General features: G+C 36.8%; 2 protein-coding genes across 5 annotated transcripts; both read right to left on the bottom strand.

Moving 5' to 3' along the window:
* Positions 1-2743: 2743 nt before the first annotated feature.
* Positions 2744-7710, bottom strand: tspy (testis specific protein Y-linked). The gene is made up of 7 exons (XM_077223063.1): positions 6246-7710; positions 5588-5665; positions 5387-5498; positions 5118-5272; positions 4894-4970; positions 4656-4786; positions 2744-4534 (listed from the first exon to the last, which is right to left on the bottom strand). Exons 1-7 carry the CDS (start codon positions 7095-7097, stop codon positions 4368-4370), a joined length of 1572 nt encoding a protein of 523 aa, XP_077079178.1. The 5' UTR covers positions 7098-7710; the 3' UTR covers positions 2744-4367.
* Positions 7695-20087, bottom strand: foxp3a (forkhead box P3a). Of its 4 annotated transcripts, none has more exons than XM_077223061.1 (14): positions 19951-20087; positions 17227-17317; positions 13891-14051; positions 13574-13648; positions 12653-12734; positions 12413-12569; positions 12191-12298; positions 12008-12095; positions 11688-11756; positions 10447-10600; positions 10225-10301; positions 10042-10143; positions 9721-9842; positions 7695-8211 (listed from the first exon to the last, which is right to left on the bottom strand). In XM_077223061.1, exons 1-14 carry the CDS (start codon positions 20026-20028, stop codon positions 8118-8120), a joined length of 1458 nt encoding a protein of 485 aa, XP_077079176.1. In that variant the 5' UTR covers positions 20029-20087; the 3' UTR covers positions 7695-8117. The 4 variants fall into 4 exon arrangements, with proteins under 4 accessions (XP_077079176.1, XP_077079174.1, XP_077079175.1 ...); XM_077223059.1 differs by lacking the exon at positions 19951-20087 and adding an exon at positions 17744-18055; XM_077223060.1 differs by lacking the exons at positions 13574-13648; positions 19951-20087 and adding an exon at positions 17744-18055 and having other exon boundaries at positions 8076-8211.
* Between the last annotated feature and the right edge of the window lie 614 nt (positions 20088-20701).

Raw genomic sequence — 20701 nt, 5'->3', positions numbered from 1 at the left:
GTATTTTCATGCCATTAATGTCATGTCATTGACCCTAGAACCATTTCACTCCATTAAAGCAAAATGTGTCATTTCCACAGAACAGTTCTCTCCACCTCCTATAGATTCCCGCACGAGTCAGTATCCAGGGCAGCCCGAGAGCTAACCTCCAAAATGCAGGGAAAAGGAAAGTAAAACAGGAGCCATGGAAAAGTTAAAAAGCTGGAGGAGTGTGGGAGTGTACAATACATCTGTCTTAGGAGATAAATCTGTCAGCACCTTAGCTGCAGCCCACAGGATGCCCAGGATGGATGAGCGTATAAGCGCCCTGCCTCATCAAAGATGGATGCAGTGCCATGAGATTTTGGGATGATAAAAGTCCCACTGAGGTGCTTTTTCCCTTTTTTTTCCCAGTACTTTTCAGTTTCATCTTGATTGCAAACGCAATTGCCCGAGGCGTGATGTTCTTCTAAGAATGGGTAATGGGCAATTTATACACAAAAGCAGAGAAACATGCACACACCCTTTGTTTAGTCAAAAGGGATGTTTTTGATGAAATAACAGAATGCACAGAATACTCATATGTTGCCACAGAGTGAGTCAAAACAGATATTGGAGGGCAGACGGGTGGAAAGAGTGCAGGGGACGCCTGAAGGCTGCGACTCCTGCTGCCACTGATGATCTTTCAGATAAAAACCATTTATCTGCTCGCCAGGGCTGTCAGAGGCCCTGCTAATTAGCTTTACCATTCATCTCTCTCTTTCTTTCCTTCTGTCTATCTCGCACTCTTTCCATTCCCTCACTCAATCACACTCTGTCTCTGTCTCCTTCACTCGTTGACCTTCTATATTCAGTTCTGCCTGTTACATTTTAATATTTTAATGCACTTTTTAACCTGCAAGTTATAGGACAGATGATTTTATATCAATTTAAATTGATCTAATGGTCTGGTATTGTGGATACTTTACTGAAATGTAAACAGAGACTAATATAGGAATATTTTTTGATAAATTGTAAAGGGTAAAAAAAATTTAAATCAAGATATTTGTTCCTCACATATTCTTCCTGACTAAAACAGTGACCTGAGTTATAACTTATATGAGCAAGAGTCTCAAAGCTCCCTTGATTAACAACATGGAAATAATGTATATAATTAATTCATGATTTGAATGTAAAAGGTTTTGAGATTCACTGCACCTACAATAAACACACAACAAGAGTATAAATGTGGAGCATATTCAGTAAAATATCACAAAATAAAATCTTGCTTATTATGTAACTTAAAATATTTTATAAATATTTTTTAAATTTAATTGTAGATATTTTAAAATGATTTTATATATATATATATATATATATATAATCAACATATTTTGAAATCTAACAATACATATTTGAATAAAAAATAAATAATGAAACAGAATTTAAATAAATACATTTAAAAAATCCAAATGACAGCCCAACCTATTTTCCCGAATACTGATTTTAAAATATTCTTCATATTGAGAAGGTAGGACAGTAGCTCATAATCCATGGAAATCAAATTGGGGGAATTCATGTTAATTGGGACACTTTTTGCCATTGAGATGACTTGGAAAAAAGTGTCCCACTCAACCTGAATTTACCCCAACTTCCTTCAATCTTGATAAAGCGTGTGGTATCTAACAGTAGTGCGGCTCTACACCCGCTGCCTGCTTGGCTGCTCTGCATTTAAAAACAGGGCAGGCCTTTGCTAGTGGAATATTTATAGCATTGCATTAAGCATGAAATCAAAGGTTTTAAGTGTACCATTGCAACATCGGCACTCCTCTGTCGAGGCCTGCCCAAAAATGCCTGCCCTTGGGCTGTTTGCAGTACAGTGCTGTTTCCATACGAATCTAACCTTCATTACACAGTGACCTCTCTTAAATCAAGATCTAAGCTACTGGTTAACATGCAGCCAGGGTGACGAGGGCAAAATAAAGTTTACCTCAGGGATCACGTATTTCCATATTTGTGTTGCGTTTAATCCATGCATTTCCTAAGAGATGTGTGCTGGACCTCTGAAGGTCAAATCTCAGATAAAGCAGCTGTCGACCTGTAAGAACTGTTGAATTCATCATGAAAACATGAAATGCATCAGTTCACGTGATCAAGCACAGCACAGCTGTCTGAGCACAGGCATCTGAATGGAGATAAGAGCATTTGACAATGACATCACTCTACGCTGCGCTCGGAGGGCTTATCTCATCGCCTTTGCAGACCAACAGATCCCCATAACCAACCAAGAGCTTGCTGTCTGCAGGCGCTTCTAAATCAAAGTCAAAACATAGTCTCTATGGGGGGGAAAGGCTGGAATCCCAATTTTTTGCACCAGAGTTGTTGTTCCATTTAAAATGAAGGATATTAATCTTGGATATTAAATCCATAAAAACATCTTTCTCTTATTATATGAAATCCATAAAAACAGCTTTCTCTTATTAGTGCAGAAGCTTAAAACAGAACCACTTCTGATTCAATTATTGTCTTTGCTATACTGCCCCCTTGTGGCTAGACATGAAAAACAGAAGTCTTGATATGCGTGTGTTTTTTTTAAAAGCAGAAGTTCCAGAGTAATTAATGAACAGTTTGGTGCATATTATATAATTTCTAATTATAGTTTCCAGCTTAGAGGAATTAGAGATGAACACTGCTAGAAAGGAACACTAAATATGTGTCACCGGAACACAAGGCTGTATTAAATTTAATACATTTTCTGGAGAAACTAAAGAGACAGAATGCCACATTGTGAATGAAAAGACAAAAACTTTATTTTACATGGAAAACAAAAAAACAAACAAAAACAAAACATTTAAAAATTGTAGTTCTCTATAAAATTTTGCACACAAAATATAGCTTTTCTTTGATATTGTAGGTCAAATCTACCCTAATAATTCAATAACATATTATAAACCCTTCATAAGGGAAAGGATTATGTACAAACCACTGGCCTTGCAGGAAAAACAAGTACAATCCAGTATACTTACAATGAGTTAATAGCTTTTCAAATTTTTAAATCAAACTTTTACAGGTCAACACTCAAAATCAATGTAAACTAAATATGTTTAACACAGTTTCCTTATTACAGATTCCTATGACTAAGATTTTACTCTAATAACTGACTGACCAAAGTTAAGGAAAAATATATTATTGCAAAGGAGCAGAAGTACTAATAGAACAAAAAAGATGAATATGAAAAGTCAAAAGGAACAAATGTGTACATACATATTCACTATCTTTACATTATCTAAGCATTTAACTGGACACAAAAAAGTCTTGAGTCTATTGAGTGCACACATCATGCTGTCAAAAGAAATAACACAACGAGATGGCCTTTCCAAAAATTCCGCTCATTTAAATAACATTACAATTGTTAATCATTGCAGTGAATAAATGGTAACGTGCATGTGTTGATTGTGTGTAGATATACAACTCAATTCCTAGAAATGACAAGTTGTTTGAAGGTTCACATGACACTGAACCTCATAACAGGAGGAATAGTGTCAGGATATTAGCTGCTTATGTAAACAAGGTGAAACAAACCTACAATTATTTAAATGTTCATCAATAAACAAACAATTCATAAAGGTATGCATTAAAGACACAAAATTAAATGAATGCAACTTATGAAGGGAAACGCATCTATAAGGAGGGTAAAAAGAGTAAACATCCCTGAGTTATCTAGTTTTGGTTCAGAATGAAGTGCATTTGAGAATGTTTGACCTTTTTCCCTATACTGTAGCTAAAATGTGGTGGAAGAGTTTATGAACAATAAAAAGATAAGACAAGACTATAACAATGCCGTTCATGATGCTAGAATTCTGTAAATGTGGATTTTAAAAAAAATAGTAACAAACAACAATTAACCGAAAGTATTATAGCAATGACTAATGTTTTTATAACTGGTCATGATTATGTAGCCTCCTGCAGTGAAAATGTAATTGTTGATGACAGACAATGTTACTGTATTCCATACAACAAACGACAACAACAACCGGGACTCTAAACTAGCCAAAAACAAAGTGAAGTGAATTAAGTGAAGTCTGTAATCTTAAACTTTAAACAGTCAGTTCTGAGATAAAAGAGGTGTATTATGGGTATCAGTAGCCCTCTCTGTGAATTCTGTTAATCCAAAGTTATGTGTAAAATCGTAAAGAAACGACGTGTTTTTGGTGTGCACACACTGAATCTGAATATTCATCATCTCTGATGTATAGAAAGTACCATCTACAATGAAGATATGGTTAAACCAGGATCATCAAGCAACATTAACACTTGTTCATTTATCCAGAAAACAATCAGTAAAACAGATCATAGAAAAATCTAATGATGCTATTCTGCATAAAAAGAAACGGAGACAACACCACATCCTAACTCTTCTCTTCATCGACATCAATATCTTCTTCTTCCCTTCCTTGCTCTCTGACCTCACAATCACCAGAGTCACGTGACTCTTCTACTTCCTCAACATCCACTTCCTCTTCATTTCTCTCCTCATAGGAGGATTCCCCCTCATCTCTGTCATTCTCTTCTGAGCCTGGGAGGAAAATATGAGCAATCATGATTGTTTAGAAAATGAAATCCACTTTTTTTGATTGCTTATCATGAAACACTTTATATTACATAATGTGTGATGATTGTGAAAAGGAAAACCTCACCTCCAACTTGGTCGTCACGTTCATCATCCTCCTGCTCCAAGTTTTGGCTATTCTGCTCTTCATCTTCGTCTGAATCTGAGATGATCACACACTCGTCTCCGTTATTGCTGCCCTTAGGTTTGGGAGCGCCGCTGGCATGGAAATTGGTTAAAGATAATTAAAATTTAGGAAAACCTCAAAAGACATTTGGGAGAATCTGGAGGAGGAAGTAAAATGTTTTATTCATTCTGGCGATTACCTGCCATTCTCTCGTGGCTCCCACAGTGGAGTCAGGTAGTACCTCAAAGGGTTTCTGTACAGATCTTCCTTCAGGATCTAGAGCCCAGGAGATGGAGTCAATTGGTTAATAAAACATCATCCTTACTGTGTGTATTTATTTAAGGATTTACGGTTTTGCTGGGTTCTAGTGCTTTTTTGTTTATGTATTTTCATTTCCTATACCTAACCTCATGAGAGATGTACCTGTGCTATGTCATCCCTTCCTGGGTTGCTGTGATCACTGAACCAATGGAAGAAGCTCTGGTAGACTCCCTGTGATGTTCGACGAGGTTCTCCACTCCCGACCAGATTCTGCCCTCTGTGCCACAAAATTGGGTTTGAGAAGGACACCGGAGACCCTGAGCAAAAAATAAGCACGTACAAATGATATTGCATGCTTATCTTATACATATATACATACACATACACACACACTCATTAAAAGAGAGGTGTTGTGATAGTGGTCAGCTCACCTCCCATTCCAAGATGAAGTTCTTTCACTATCATTTTGTTTTGAAAGAACGGATTTCGCCGGAAATGGAAGCAGATGCGGTATCCCAGTTTGTTGTTCTTGAAAGATTCAATCTGTTTAATAACAAGCATATTAAAAATATGAAAACAGGTTTTGAAAACAGGTTTAAGCCAAAGGGAAAGAAGTCGGGGAAATGTTTTACCTCTAAATTAGTCATGTAACTAAGAGCGTCTTCATCAGACTCGTCGATTTGCGCTGATAGATGTGGGTGATTCAGAAGCTGATTGGTTCCAAGTTAAGTGCACATTATGTAAATGAAGACAACAAATATCTAGAGACCAGCATAGATTGGTTCAAACATTTTGATGCAAATGGAAAAACAACAACAACAACAACAACAACTAGTAAGGCATTTACAGTCTACACTTAAATATTGCTAAACAAGTACCAAGTGTGATCTTTGGTGGAAATTCACCAGGCATGGTAAAGTGGACATCTAATAACATCTTTTGAACAATTAAATTTGACCTTGATTTTTTCACACTTGTTTTTGAAAGATTAAAAAAAAAATTGAATACAGACTGCAGTCAAAATAAGCTTGTTTTTACAAATATATGTAAATACATACATATTGACAAAAATCGCCATTGCGCGAGGATGTAACCATTGCAACATCTATATCTGTACCAGATAGTATATGGTCAAAAATAGGTATTGCTACTACTTATCAGACCATTAAAGATAAACACAAATATATACTTATTTTGTATTTTCTTAAAAAGTAGTTGACAGCGATAGGACCCACAAATGACGACCCTCTGAAAGTCATTGAATAACTCGCACACTGTGTTAAAGGATACAGCAGTAACCCAGAAGCCTGGGATCGCTTGCGTGATGGCGCTGCGCTGGTCCAGGTGAGGTCGTCGCTGGCGGCTCACTTTCATCTCCAGACGTTGATGAAGACGCGCGCCTTTCTTCTCCAGCGCATCCAGACGCATCTGTACCTGCGCGAGCAGCGCGACGGACTGCCGCACCTCCGGGGCCATCTTCACCGACACTATGGCACACTCACCGTCCTCGTTATCCTCGTTCTCAGAGGCGACAGACGAACTGGCCGTGGAGGAAGAGCCAGGAAGGGAGTCTTCTCCATCCTCCTCCTCCTCATCATCATCATCCACAAACGATGCCTGCTCTGGATCTTCTCTATTCTCGCGGATGGGCAGGGACGAAGAGCTGTCCGCCGCGGCTGCCTCCGTCCTTCTCTCGCTTTGAGAGCAACCTGGACGATTGGACTTATCCCTCGATTTCTCTCGGCTCGGTTTTTTGGACGAACAGGGCATTTCTTTACAGTCTTCGTCCCCGTCTCCGCCAGTCAGACTCGCGAGCGCCTCTGCTGCGGCGATGGCAGCGGAATCTGACGGCTGGCGCGCGCTCTCACCTCCGCCAGCTTGTCTCGTTCTCTCCTGTGCGGCTGCTTCATTCTGAATTACCACCTCCTTCTCTTCAGTTCCTTCAGGGAGCTCAGCGCCTGGTTTTGGTTCACCATTCCCAACTTTCTCGGGTTCTGCATCTTCATGAGAGTCATTTCTTGGTTCCTCGTCACTTACTTTCGCCTGCTTGAGCAGCGTGGTCTCACACTCTCCACTCGGACTTGCGCTTCTTTTCATCTGGTTAATTTCGGACGGCTGGCTGCTGTCCAAGTTTGTACTCATGATACTGACTAGCTCTAGATTTATCCGACGTATATGACGGTTTTAAAACAGATTCTAAGTGATAATTGTTAACTGTGCGGGTCTCTATCTCTCGTTCGCATTACAGCACTTCCAATATCCTATTCTGCGCAAATGTCAGCAGGCCTAGATAGCTTCCTAACGCTGAATGAGGCTAGTTCATATTCTCGCTGACTATCGCATATCAAATATTTCCGTTTGATTTTGACACAGTATTACTAACTTTCAGTTATTTCTCCCTTAAAAGTCACAATTCGTCTAAAATGTCCAGTTCTGTAGTATTTGTTTACAGTTTGCCCTTCCGTTCGCCATTTATCTGAGGCTTTACATACGAGCGAGAAAACAATGCTCTGATTGGCTGAAATGCACCGCGCAAAAATCTCTCGACCAATCATAGACGTGGTATTGCAGTTGGTGACGAGCCATTTCATTGAGAACATCACTGTCGCGTTGCAATTGCGCATTATAAAATATTTCTGACTGAAACTGTTTTATATTATATTTTAGTTTATGAGAAGCACAACTTTATTGTGTATAGTGTGTACAGCTCTGGAAAAAGTCTAACAGTGCTGGATTACATTTCAGATCAAATATTTTATTTTCAAAGAAAATAATGTAGAGCAGTCGTTTAACAGTAGCTATCAATAAGTAGCCTACTATATTAAATGTATTTACATACTTTACGATGCCATTACTACCATTATTGTTGTACAAATGTTGGCATTATAAGAGTTATATACTTGTGAATTTTTATTACATTTAATTTAAATGTGAGAAGGATAATGAAAATTTGCTGAACTTCCATTTCTTAACTTTATCTTTGGATGAAGTAACATTTATATTGATTCTTAAAGAATTCATTACACAAAAATAAAAAAAAAGTCTGAAATAGACCGCCAGCTATAAAATTAAAACCACCATGTCTGTAATTTATATCACATTGACTATTATTTCTAATGTTGTAAATCTTGTTAGTGATTGAATATTGTTGCAATCTCTTAATCAGTGTCCATTTGGGTCTGACATCTGGTAAGTTTCACCTTGTGGAGTCAGGGGAAACAGGTGAAAAGGTGCCATCCAGGCCATATCCTGGTCCCTAGAGGAAAAAGTGCTGTAATTACAATACATCTCTTATGATTCAGAACTAAAAAACATGCCTTTATTAATCCATTAGGCTGAGGTGTCTCCCAACTCCAACAATAAAGCCACTTTATTAGATCCATCCAAAGAGCCCAAGGTAGGGTTATTTTAATCTTTACAACTCAGCCATCTTTTTTTTCTTTTCTTTTTTTACTTATATTTATACATACAACCAACTCTGTGTTTCTCCACATGATTTTTTGAGACTGGTGGGAGGACCTTGGGCAGTCTGGGGAATTTCAAATTGTGTGCATTTTAAAGTTAAACTCATCAATCAGGTGCACTGAGAGTTTAAAATTAAATGCTCCAACCCATGTTCAGTGTGCAAACTGAACAAAGAAAAAGAAAAAAAAAGTCAATGAATTGACTTGTACCTGAACTCTAAAGGGGACTTAACCTTCTTTTAGTTGTGATATAGTGGCTTAGTCTATATTACATTCACACTGTTGTTTTAGGAAGCCAAACAATTAGAATATAAAATATAATAATAATAATATTATATTATTATTATTCCCATTACAGTAATAGCCATATATTGTAAAACAAATGCACTGTAAAATAAATAAAAATTTCACAATCATATTATTTTACTTTATAGTAGGGTATTAAAATACTTTTTTCCTAATTTCCTGAGCTTTTATTTTGATGGATAACTGCAGTTGGGCTTTTATTTTGGTGGAAAACTGCAGCCAGTTTCTCTGAAAACACTTTACAAACGCATCTCATTACAAATGTGAAATGCTATAATCATCTGCCCATAAAAATGTTGGAAATTATGCAAATGTGAAAAAGTATAATTGGTGCCCATTGCATTCCCAAATGCACGCTAAACTCACATGCAGAATTGAGTTAACTGCATTCATTCACTGTGAACCAAGCCGTTCTTAGACGCAGAAAACGAGAGGATGCCCGCTGGAGAGCAGTGGGTGGAGCGTGAAGTCCAGCTCCCCCTCTCTGGATGTAATTTGGGTGTAATGGGTGGAGCTAGAAGGTCTAACCACACCCTAACTATCTCTCCGCCCATTAGATCCACAGAGGTTGAGGTAGTATCGGTCAAGGTCAACTCATTTGGCTCTGCAGTGAGCACCACTTGCGGAAAACACCAGATCACGAGCTGACGATGTGAACAAAGTGCGCACTTTTCTTTAAATAACACAGCGCAACAGACTCAAGTCACAGACTTTTGTGATTTGATCCATATTGGACTTGGATTTATCCATATCGTGCTTTAGATTTTAGATCGTTTGACATATACTTTTCATAAGCAATGGCGCAAAACAACATTAAAGACCTTTTATGTTATGAGAAGTTTAAATATATTTTTGGTTCATAATGAAACTGGTAGGCCGCCACAGTCTACTTAATGAACGGGTAAACACTGCCACGATCCACAAACTGTAAAAAACTCGGAAGAATGTACACAAAATTATACTGTCATCCTTACAAAGCAGCAAGTACAGTTTACCTGTGTAACTTTTGTCCTTTTCTCCTGAGAAATTCCTCTTCATCTACAGTCCAAACAGAACCTTTCCTTCCTTCAACGCGCACAAAGCACTTATGAAGACTGAGGTTATGCCGAACAGCATTCTACACACAAAGTAGTAAAACAGTTACTTATTCTGTGATTTCACAGCCAGGTCATCACTTTTTCATTGATGTACAAGTTGTGAAATTTTTCTGGTATGTAAACGAGAGGATGTGGCTTTCAGGATTGGCTTGTTTGTGGGCAGTGAGTCATGGAATGACAAATATAATAAGTGTGCTGTACAAATACAGGATCTCATACCTTCCACGTGGCGGTGTTGTGACGGAAGTAGAAGAACATGCGGGTAAACCAGTGATAGATTTCATTTAGAGTAAGCTGCTTCTCTGGGGACTCCAGGATTGCCTGGGATACAAGACATCTTTAATGTGATTGACATGAAAAAGTAATATAGGCCTACAGGATATTCAATTCAGCAGTGCTTACCCATCTTATCATGGAGGCGTAGGTGAATGGTGGCCTCATGTTTGTTAACTTATAATACTCAAAACTGGGGATAATCCCTGTGCACAGAAAAAAACATCTTATGGTGTTGAGTTGTGTGTGGATAATGTTTAAAATTGAATATACACAATTACACATGTTCAGTTTCTGAATCAGTGTTTGAAAATATGTATAGAACAACAGTGTGTTTGGCTGCTGAATGACCTGGTATAACTTGTGAGGTAGAGATCTGCCAGTATCCTTGTGTTAACGCATCAGCTGCCACTCTCTGACTGTCATAGAGACCATTTGTGTTCTGCCATGCTGCAGGTTGCAGGAGTCCTGACAGATGTCCCGGCTTCTCCACACTGTTACCACCCTGAGATCAGAAGGAGAAAATTACATCAATATATAATTTTGGGCCTAAAACATCTGGCCTTCATCAGGCCCTAAAAGTAGGTAAAAAAAAAAAAACCTCAAATGAAAAACAGAACATAAACAGACCATGCTGTCATTATGGCACAATTCGATTAATAAGGCATAAGTTTACGTGCCGCTCACACATGGTTTTGGCTTGGCTTTTCTAACGCTCCCTTTTTCAGTTTTGTAGCTCAGTGGTTCCTAACCCCAGTCCTGGAATGTCCCCAGCACTGCACATAATGATATATTCCTAATCAAACTCACTCTTCCTTCTTCAACTCATAAAGACCTCGCATGGCTGATAAGACAGACATACAAAATGTGCAGTGTTGGGGGTACTCCAAGACCACTACTGTAGATTGGCTGAGTATCATTGTTGTCTGGTGTGACCCAATTTCAGCTCAGATTTAGCTGGCAGACAGATGGCCTTGCATTTGTCTCAAGAATAAACTGGTGTGAAGAAAAATCAAGATATTCCTTCATCAGCACGCTTGATGGTTATCTGGTAGAAAATGTTAGTGGCGAGAAAATTTGGTCCATATTTGCCAGACCTACCATTTTTGCCGGGCTTTCTTTCTATGGCATTATATTAGTTTGATCTTTAACATAGGTCTGTAGATCAACTGATTAAGCTTTTCTCAGAGCAATACATATCCTTACCGTAGTAAGTGACACAGCACATCTTAAAATGTATTAACAATCTGTAACTTTACCCAGACAGAATGAGCAGTAACAATCACATTTCTGAGCTTTGTGAGCAGATTATTTTTTCTTTTTTCTTTATAGTGAATGAACCACTCCCTGATAAAAGTTTATCAAGTGTATGTAATTACTAGCACCTGGCTGCTAATTAACGTCTCAACAAGCAATGGTGTTATTTTTTAGTCATCTGGCTTAGTTAATAATTTTGTTATTATGTATGTGTGTGTGTGTGTGTGTGCGTGTATATATATATATATATATATATATATATATATATATAGTTATTCACAATACAAACAGCTATATGATATATTCTAAATATAATTTAACATAAGAGCGCTTACCTCAGAGGTAGATTTGACATCAAACAGGTGTAGCTGCATGGCCTGCAGTTTCTGTCTCTCTGCTGTTAACTAACAGTAACATTTACGTACGTACATTTAAGTAAATATAACACAGTGTTATAAGCAAGCATTCATTTATCATCCAGTTCATCCTATAACCTCCTGACCACCATGTTCTTTATTTTCACTCAGCATTTATGTACCATTAGCGCCTGTGATACATAATAAATGGGTTCTGTGTTTCCCACGTAAGCTGGTTAAATGTAGAACAAGCCGTTTTCAGTATGTTGATCATGTTTTCGAGTGCTGGGGTTATATACCTGATTCTCCATGTATTGTACTTTGTCTTTCTGCACCCTCAGCTGGGTTACACTTCTGTCCCCTGGAGCATGGTCAGTAGAAAGGTGTCTAGATTATGAAAAACACATAAAGATGTACAGATATCAGGTATTGATGGAATTATTTATTAAATTATATAATCAATTGAAATAGTTTTGTCTCACCTTAAGAAATGTCCATATTCTTTGAACACTTCCCTGCTCTTTGAGCACCCTGGCCATCTACATTGTCCTTTAACACACAGAAAACTGCCTGGAACACTGAATGGATGCCTAGAGATATATATATATATAAATGCTTTGTTTAGCACAAAACTGAGACCATGTGGACATTATGTATTTTTATTTTCTTGTTTGTGTGTTTGTTTACTCAAACCAGATACTCACTTCCCAGAATCTTCTGGGCTTCCAGGCTGAGGACTTGACACAGAGGCACTGAGTCTGTTTTCAGATTGGCTGGTGTAAAGTGGGACCGGGTCTGACAGGTTGCTGTCAGGTTCTGTCTTACACACAGTGTCCACAGCCCTGTCATGAACACCACATCCTGTGGAGCATTATGAAAAGTTTAGTTTCAGGGGAAAATGATTTTATATTTTTCAGTTTTGATAGAGTCTACAGTACCAGTACCTTGTGGGAAAGGCTGGTTGCCTTTGCGTAATACTGATGGTCTATGCTGTCTAAAATACTTGCTTGTATTTTCACTGGTACTCTAGATAAAGACAACAGAAACTTATCATGCATCATTTTTATACTACCCAATGCTACATGTTTCAGTTTTTAAAATGCAATTCTATTCAATTCCTTTTAAAGGTACAGTAAGCGATTTCTAAGAAAAGCTGTTGAAAGTGGACCATACCGAGCACCACAACACACTTGTAGCCAATCAGCAATACGGGGCGTGTCCACTCATGACGGGGGAGGAGAGAGAGTGAGCAAGAGCGAGATTTGAGGAAAGACTGTAGAAAGAGCAAAGGCTGATAGACATTACAAATGAGTAAAGGTCAGAGGAATATCATTGGAAAAAGAAGGTTTATGAGCTTCAGGACCCACGTTAATATTAAAAAAGCTTTCCAGTGCCGAAGAAGTGACCCAAGTGGAAAGACCTGAAAACTTGACGCCGAGGTTGCGTTGTTTTTGCTCCATACTGTACGTGAGTAATATTGGTTTTGCTATGTTTCACAGAACCAAGAGATGCTAATGTAATGTTAGCTTTAGTGACAGGACAGTTTAATGTCATTGTTTGTCTGGAGCTGGTGTTCTGTCAGCGACTAAAACAAACTCTTGATTGTATATACTCTTGTGTACCATTTGTTCATTTTTTTGTTCTTCCTTGTCGTACGCCATCTTCACTTTATTTTTCGCAAAGCATTATTTTGCTACACTTCAGCTATGATACATCCACTCTTGCATTGCATGTCATTGAATTTTGGTGGGCAGAGCAACAGGTGTTTGGTGTTTCTCAGAAATTGCTTACTGCACCTTTAATCCTTTAGTTTTTGGGAAAGGTGTTTTGCGATGGAAGTGAAACCTTTTATGATTGGAATGTACCTGCTGTTGTAGAGTGGAATGTGGAATGTGAGATGAGCCAGCACCTCTGAGATCACTCTCCATAGCAACAGATACCTTTGAAATCACAATCACAAAAAGATAAAAATAAGTTTGTGGAATGCATTTTTAAAATTTACACAGGCATTTTTTGTTATAGCACTTGTTTACATTCTTTAGTATGATGTTACTTGAGCTGTGAATTTCTAAAGTTGTCTAACTATGTTTGAGGACTGTTTTTTTAGTGGAAGAACTTAAAATAACGTTATTAATGCTCCTTCAATTTCTAAATACAAATATGGCAGTTTCCAGTCTGTTACCTTGGTAGCCATGAGTTTAGTTGAGCTAAGAGGTGATCTGCTTCCTCTGGGCTTCATCTGTATGCTGGAAAAGGTAGGATAGTCTTCCTCTTGGTACTGATGTTGGTGAATTCTTCGGTTTTCTTCACCTCTGTATGTTCCAGTACCATTTTGAAGCATTCCTATTTAGAAATAAATAGGAAGTTATACTTAACTGCAAGAGCTTACAGTTCATTAACTTTAATGTACTACTAAGGACTGAAAGTGAAATTAATCAGCCCTAGCGCAAAGTATTTCCTGTGCAAATACATATACCTTTTGCTTTGTTTCCAAATATAGTATAACTAAACTCATTTGAATTCAAAACTGCTAAATGAAATGGAGGTTGTTTTTCTTTCTCTTGTTTCACTATGCAAGTTCACTGAACACAAACTACACTTTCCCTTGAGCAGGAACCAAGAGGTCAAGAAAAGCAGTGGTGGGCCCTTTGTATTTTGAAGGGGTCATAACATGATCATTTAAATTTGTCTTTGTTTTTTGACATATATATATATATATATATATATATGTCTTTGCACCATTAAAACAGTCATAGATTAAAACATCCTCCTTAACCAAGCTCCAAAAACATCTCGTTTGGATATTTTGAAATTTGTGACGTCACACGGGCAAATACATTTGCATATGACTGTCTCCAGAGCAAGACATCGACGAATAGTTATACACCAACGCACCATATGGGCTCCGGTCACTAGCAGTCAGTCGCTTAACGGATGACGTTTGCCTACATCGGATGTGAGTGTCGCGTCACATCAACCAGTTAGAACCCATTATAATCACTGATGCTGTCTACACTGGATACAGTATACAGATGTGTGTTCAGTTTCTGACATACTCCATGCACTGGAATCTGTCGACAACAGGACAAATGGAAAAGAGAATGAACATTCGCTTTGACATGTCCAGTTTACTTTTCAGAAGGATCCCAGCATCAGAAACAAGTGGATGGTTTATTGTAATGACATCCCGGATCACGTTGGAGGAATATATGTTTGTTTGGAGCATTTTGTGCAAGTATTTGGCTACTAAATATGAAAGGACTATAATTATGAGAATACAACCTGGACCATTTATCTGATTCACCCTCAATATGAAGTACTTCTATATGTGTTTAGATGTAATGCGATAACTTCTGTTGGATGCTTAATTGTGTAAAAGTATGGAATTATCAGTGTTATAATTCTTAAAACCCTGGATGGACTTAAAGCAAGAATCTAGCACATGTAACTTCTGAGAAAGAAAGAAAAAATGTTCATCTTTGGATTTTAGAGCACCATTGTCATTGCGGTTTTCTGAACTTGTTTAGAAGTCATGTGGATGGTGTTGCTTATTTCTCTGACATTTGACATTAACCACATCAAGTATGATAAATGTCAAATTTTTTCACCTGGGGGGTTTTTCAAGTAAGCAACTTAGTTTGATAAGAAGGAGATACAGATGTAGGAAACAGAGAAGAGCCTTATTTTTGTGCTGAATAGTAACAAATGTTTTCGAATATGCTATAAATAATTTTTCCCTCCCTAAAAATATAAATTACAGCACGTTTCTAAAAGTAGCAATGTTATTTAATTACCCTTTTTTCTGAGCTTCTCAGAACTCTGTATCTTTCTTCATCAAGACTAATTATTAGATGTTCAGTTTATATTGGCTCCATGCAAGGGTGCAACTTTCCAGTCATTTGCAATATTGTGCCTTTGTGCCATGTACATTGATACAATTTTGTTCAGCCAAAAGTTCAACCAGAGGATGATATTGATGAGGATTACTCAAGGCATTGAAACTCATTATTCATCTCTCAGTCTGAATACAGCCTTCTCTCAGTTCCATTCACCGAGATAAACTCCCTCAATATATGAGAATAGTCTGGACTGACAGCAAGTTTCATTTATGCCACTTTAGAAACTTTAGTATTCAGTAAAATCAGTTTTAGTTTCCATATTGTTTTGTGGAATTCATAGTTGCAATGATAATCATTAGGTCTGAGTTGTGACCTAACAGAACCTCAGAATGAATATCCATCAAATGCTTTAAATTAGCAGACACCTGGAATTAAACCTGAAATCTAATAAAAAAATATTACATATATGGAACAGAAAGCAAGCCTAAATTCTCTCCATTTCATTCTGACTCACTTTTTTTCCACTGTATACCCACTCACTTTCTATAGCGTGTAGCTTTTCTCTGAACACACATTAATCAAAGACCAATATATTTGGGGCATGTACTGTACATTCAAGAAACAAACAAATGATAGTGTTGAATACTTGAACACCATGCTCCACCCAGTTCCAACGTCGCAGCTTATTGTTGTTGTAGGTAAGAATTAATTGAGGTTAAAGTGGCAACTATTGCATTATCCGTGGCAATTGCTGAAGATATGCTAGTTAAAGCATTAAAAAGTGTTAGATTTAAAAGGGGGTTAGAATTCCATGCTTTTGAAAAATGACCAACCAGCATCAATATGAATGTCTCCACATTTTATAGGAATGCATATACAGCAATTTATCATTTCTTAGTTTACTTAGACAAAATAGTTTGGAATAAGTATCTGCCATTTATTTGTTATTGGCCACAACAGGAAAAAAATTATTGTCCTATATGCATCAGAATTGTACAGTGTCTCTGTAGAATTTTATCTAGTGTTTCTTATCTAAGTTGCACATTTGAACCTATTTCCCAACATAAAATTTGGTTATCCTGTCACTAGCATATAATTATTTTATTAACCTAACTAGCTAATGCTATCACTCCTAAAAATAAAGGTTCAAGCCAAGAAAGATTATTTAACCTGATGTCAAAGCAGAACCTTTTCAAATTTCCTCGAATAACTATTTGTTCTCTAGTTGTTTCTAAGACCATGATGCACTGCCAATGATGCATTAAAGATCCCAGAAATCAAAAAACTGATCTGTAGAACTAAAAGTACCATATAGCTCAACTCAAGAATTTTTATTTTTTTTGATAAGTAGAAGGTTCCAGAAAGAATAATTGAAGAACCATTACTTTTAAGAGTGGCTGACACAACAACATGATTTATTGGTTAAAAACTCTGAATAAAGACCCTTTAAAAGACAAAAACAAACTAATTTTGTGTTAAAAAAAAGGCTGCACCTACTAATTTCTCCTCATGTAGAGCTCTCAGCTACACAAGAAGTGTATTTTTAGAGTTTTGTAGCTTACCCTTTATATCTGTTGGCTGGGTGATCCTCCTATGATTTCATTTGCAGTAGTTTAGCTAACACATGATGGAATTGCTATCATAACTGCAGTATCTCTGTAGAAGAAAGGATGTTTTACCTCCCACACCTTCTTTTTTCTTGAGACTTTCAGTCTGTGTGTGCTTTAGCGTTTTCCAATACGTTCTCCTTAGCAAATGGCTGTGGTGCCTCTGAACAGGAAAGAAAAACCAAACACTGAGTTTGTAAGATCCACAGACCTAATCTGCATCTGCACTTTAGGAAAGCACACCATTTGGTTGCTTGTCTCTTTTTCCTATGCTGAGCTGTGTTAGTCTGTCAGGTTAAACAAAAAACTAAGGCATAATGCAGTGTCAAACTGTCAATAAACAGTTTGTAAATTGTCACATCATCTTGATTTTCAATGCTATTTTATGTGTAACATGAATAGAAATTGACCAAAATGTATCTAAATTTGATGATGGAATGATGTGAGCTTTTAAATAACCATAATCTAAATACAGATTTTGAAAAGACCATTAAATATATATATATATAATCCATATTTATTCCAGAAAACAAACAAGTAGCTAATTAATACAACAAGGTTAAAAGAAGGAAAGTAAAAAAGAACTCACCTGTTGGTGCGAGTGTTGGATAGATGTGAGTGCGAGAGCAATTATTAGGGCGAATGCTCTGGAAATGTTCGGGTCACCCCTTTTATAATGTTTAGCATGACATTTAGTGGAAATTAGACAACAGACTGTTTCCTCACTGGGTGTTGGTGTATGTGTGTGTGTGTGTGTGTGTGTGTGTGTGTGTGTGTGTGTGTGTGTGTGTGTGTGTGTGTGTGCGTGTGTGTTCATATTGTATATATGTGTGCATTTACAGAGTAAGTAGTTACTGCTAGTCAGACTGTCTCCACTAGAAACGTTTGCTGCTGTTCATTTGTTTTTAATTCACTTTGCACTTTTTGAACTATGAATATTTTTTAACTCTCTAGATTTTTTTCTTTTTTTTTTGATAGACTTTTTTTCTGTAGTCTTCTGAATTCATTGTGTGGCCAGCCCCCTTGCTCGTTTTCCACAAGTTCTTCAGAAATGATTTGCCATTTGTTGTTTCTGGTTCTTATTTTAGAAATTCTTCACTGCAAATTTTTCTCTGAAGGGTTTCTAGACGTAAATGTTTCATAGATAGTTCATTATTAGGGGTCACATACCGTATGTGTATTGGTATGAATAAGAATTAATCCTCTGGTGTGGAGGAGCCAAAGCCCAAATTATTCTTGAACATCTCTTGGTCCATTTAACCACAAGACAGCAAAATATTCTGCCAATTTCATTTTGACAGATATCTGTCTTGTACCTCATTCATGCTGTTTAATTTGGAAACATCCTACTTATCTTATAATATAACTTATTTTCATTGATCAGATGTTTCAGGTCACATTTAAAGTAATAAATAAAATAAAATAAAAATAATTGTGTCCTATGCTTAAAATAAATAAGGGATTTTGTGCCACTTTCAAATCAAAACATGGTGAAGTCCATTCCGGAAGACCGGAAAATGAGATTGCAAAGAAAATAACCTATTACGTGTTTGGAAAGTCCGTTTGCAGGGTGTGTGACGTTGTATTCGGGTTCTGGGGGGAGACTGAACATATGTACATGTACAATACATAGCATGTGTGTCGATTAGAATAACGCAGGAAAAAACATCCTCATCCTGTGGTTGAAAAAGGTTATTTGAGTGTTTTTGAACAAATTGTTCTTCAATAATGGCACTCCCAAGCACATGTACCATAAGTAGACTTGCAAGACTTTTTTACTGTCTTTTCTGATACAAGTACATAATTATATACAACTTAAAAACATTTTTGAAGATGAAAATAGAGTAGATTGTTTGAACATGTATCTCAACAACAGGCATATTCATATATATAAAAAAGATATTAAGGGTCACAATTATATGTCTAAAAAGCTAGAAAGAGCTTCGCATTATTGGAAATACATATATTTATATTGTTAATAAACTTTCATAAATAAACATTTGATAACTTGTCATTCTTTTGGACACAGTTTCATGTTCAGCGATTCAAACCATTTATCTTAATATTTTAAACGTATACGCAGCTATAAATTATTAATTTCATTGGACTTTATAAAGAATCAATGCAGAATGATTATGAAAAGACTATTATAACATTTATATATTGAAAAAAATGTTATTGTGTCCATAAACTTAGAAAATCTGTATCTTCTATGATTGTACCGCTTTCTGCTCTTCTACATTCATTTACAACTTTTATTTTAAAAACTATTTCTGCTTGCTGAATTAATCACCATGTGATGTTATATAAGCCCCGTCGAGACAAATAATCAAACAAAACATTCAACCACTTCCAGGTTGGATGTTTTGCATTATTATTTTACTCTATGTGGCTTATACAACATCACATGGTATTTCATACCATTCTTCTGAGTCTTCACTCAAGTTTTGTGTGTCAGCAAATGAATTTAAAACATTTGGTGGGCAAAGAACCAACTGGTTAACAATATAAAAAAGAATCAAGATTAAAGAAAGGGGTCATATGTTTGAGGTGTCTTTAAGCAGGTGTAATCTTAACACAGGGTTAGTTGTAAAAGCACAAGTCACTGGAGTACATACCCACTTTGTTCCTGATGTCACTCAAGAGTTTCGAGACATAAAACTGTAAGTGATTTTTGAACCAAGTCTGCATAATTGCTTATTTTTTTTTTCATTTTAATCATAGAACTTGCTTGTAGGGAAATATGGGGATGCATTTAAATCATGATTATTTCTTTTCCTCGTTCAAAAACAATACCTGACAGGAGCGGGGAGAGTTGTAACAAAACCAATCCCTATTGAAGACTTTTTTCCTATATTCTTGATTTTTCAGCATGCCTAGACAGTAGACAAAAGGAAGATGTTTCAGAATACAATTTGAAAAAAGCTGTCAGCAAAGTCAACATGCAGCACAAATAATCTCTTTTTAAGACAGACACTGTAAGTGACACTGTATGTGTAAAATCAAGAAATAAAACTGTGTGAGCACTTCAGCACTTTACCTGTGATCTCAGTGCAATAGGGCAATGTGCAATATATATACTAGCACCTTAGCATATGAACTTTACAAAAACTTCAATACAATGGAGTAATTTCCAACAACCATACTAGCGCTTAAGCACTTGCACTTTAATCCATGGAATTGTGTTGTCAATTATGTCTCTTTTTCTTTTGTCTATATTTGCTTCTGTTTGTAATTTGTGATGTGTTGTATGATGTTCATTTTATGAAACAACTCTGCACTGCGCCCAAGCAAAATTTCCCCTCGGGGACAATAAAGTTAACTCAACTCAACTCAACTCAAGTTTTACAGCAGCTGAAAAGCAGACAATGTCAGGTGGTCTTGACTATTTGAGCTATTTGATGCAGGCAGCAGACATGGAGCTATTTTAAAATGTAGTAGATAGATAACATACAAATAGGTAACATACAACTTCAACATTAAAACTGTTACGAGGCAAACTGTATAATGTTTATTCAATTTTTGCTGTTGTGCTTTTCTGCCTTAT

The sequence above is a fragment of the Siphateles boraxobius genome, unplaced genomic scaffold (genome assembly GCF_051911475.1).
Source record: "Siphateles boraxobius isolate OS27281-9 unplaced genomic scaffold, OSU_SipBor_1 9, whole genome shotgun sequence".
NCBI lineage: Eukaryota > Metazoa > Chordata > Actinopteri > Cypriniformes > Leuciscidae > Siphateles > Siphateles boraxobius.
This window is presented reverse-complemented; position numbering and strand designations above follow the sequence as displayed.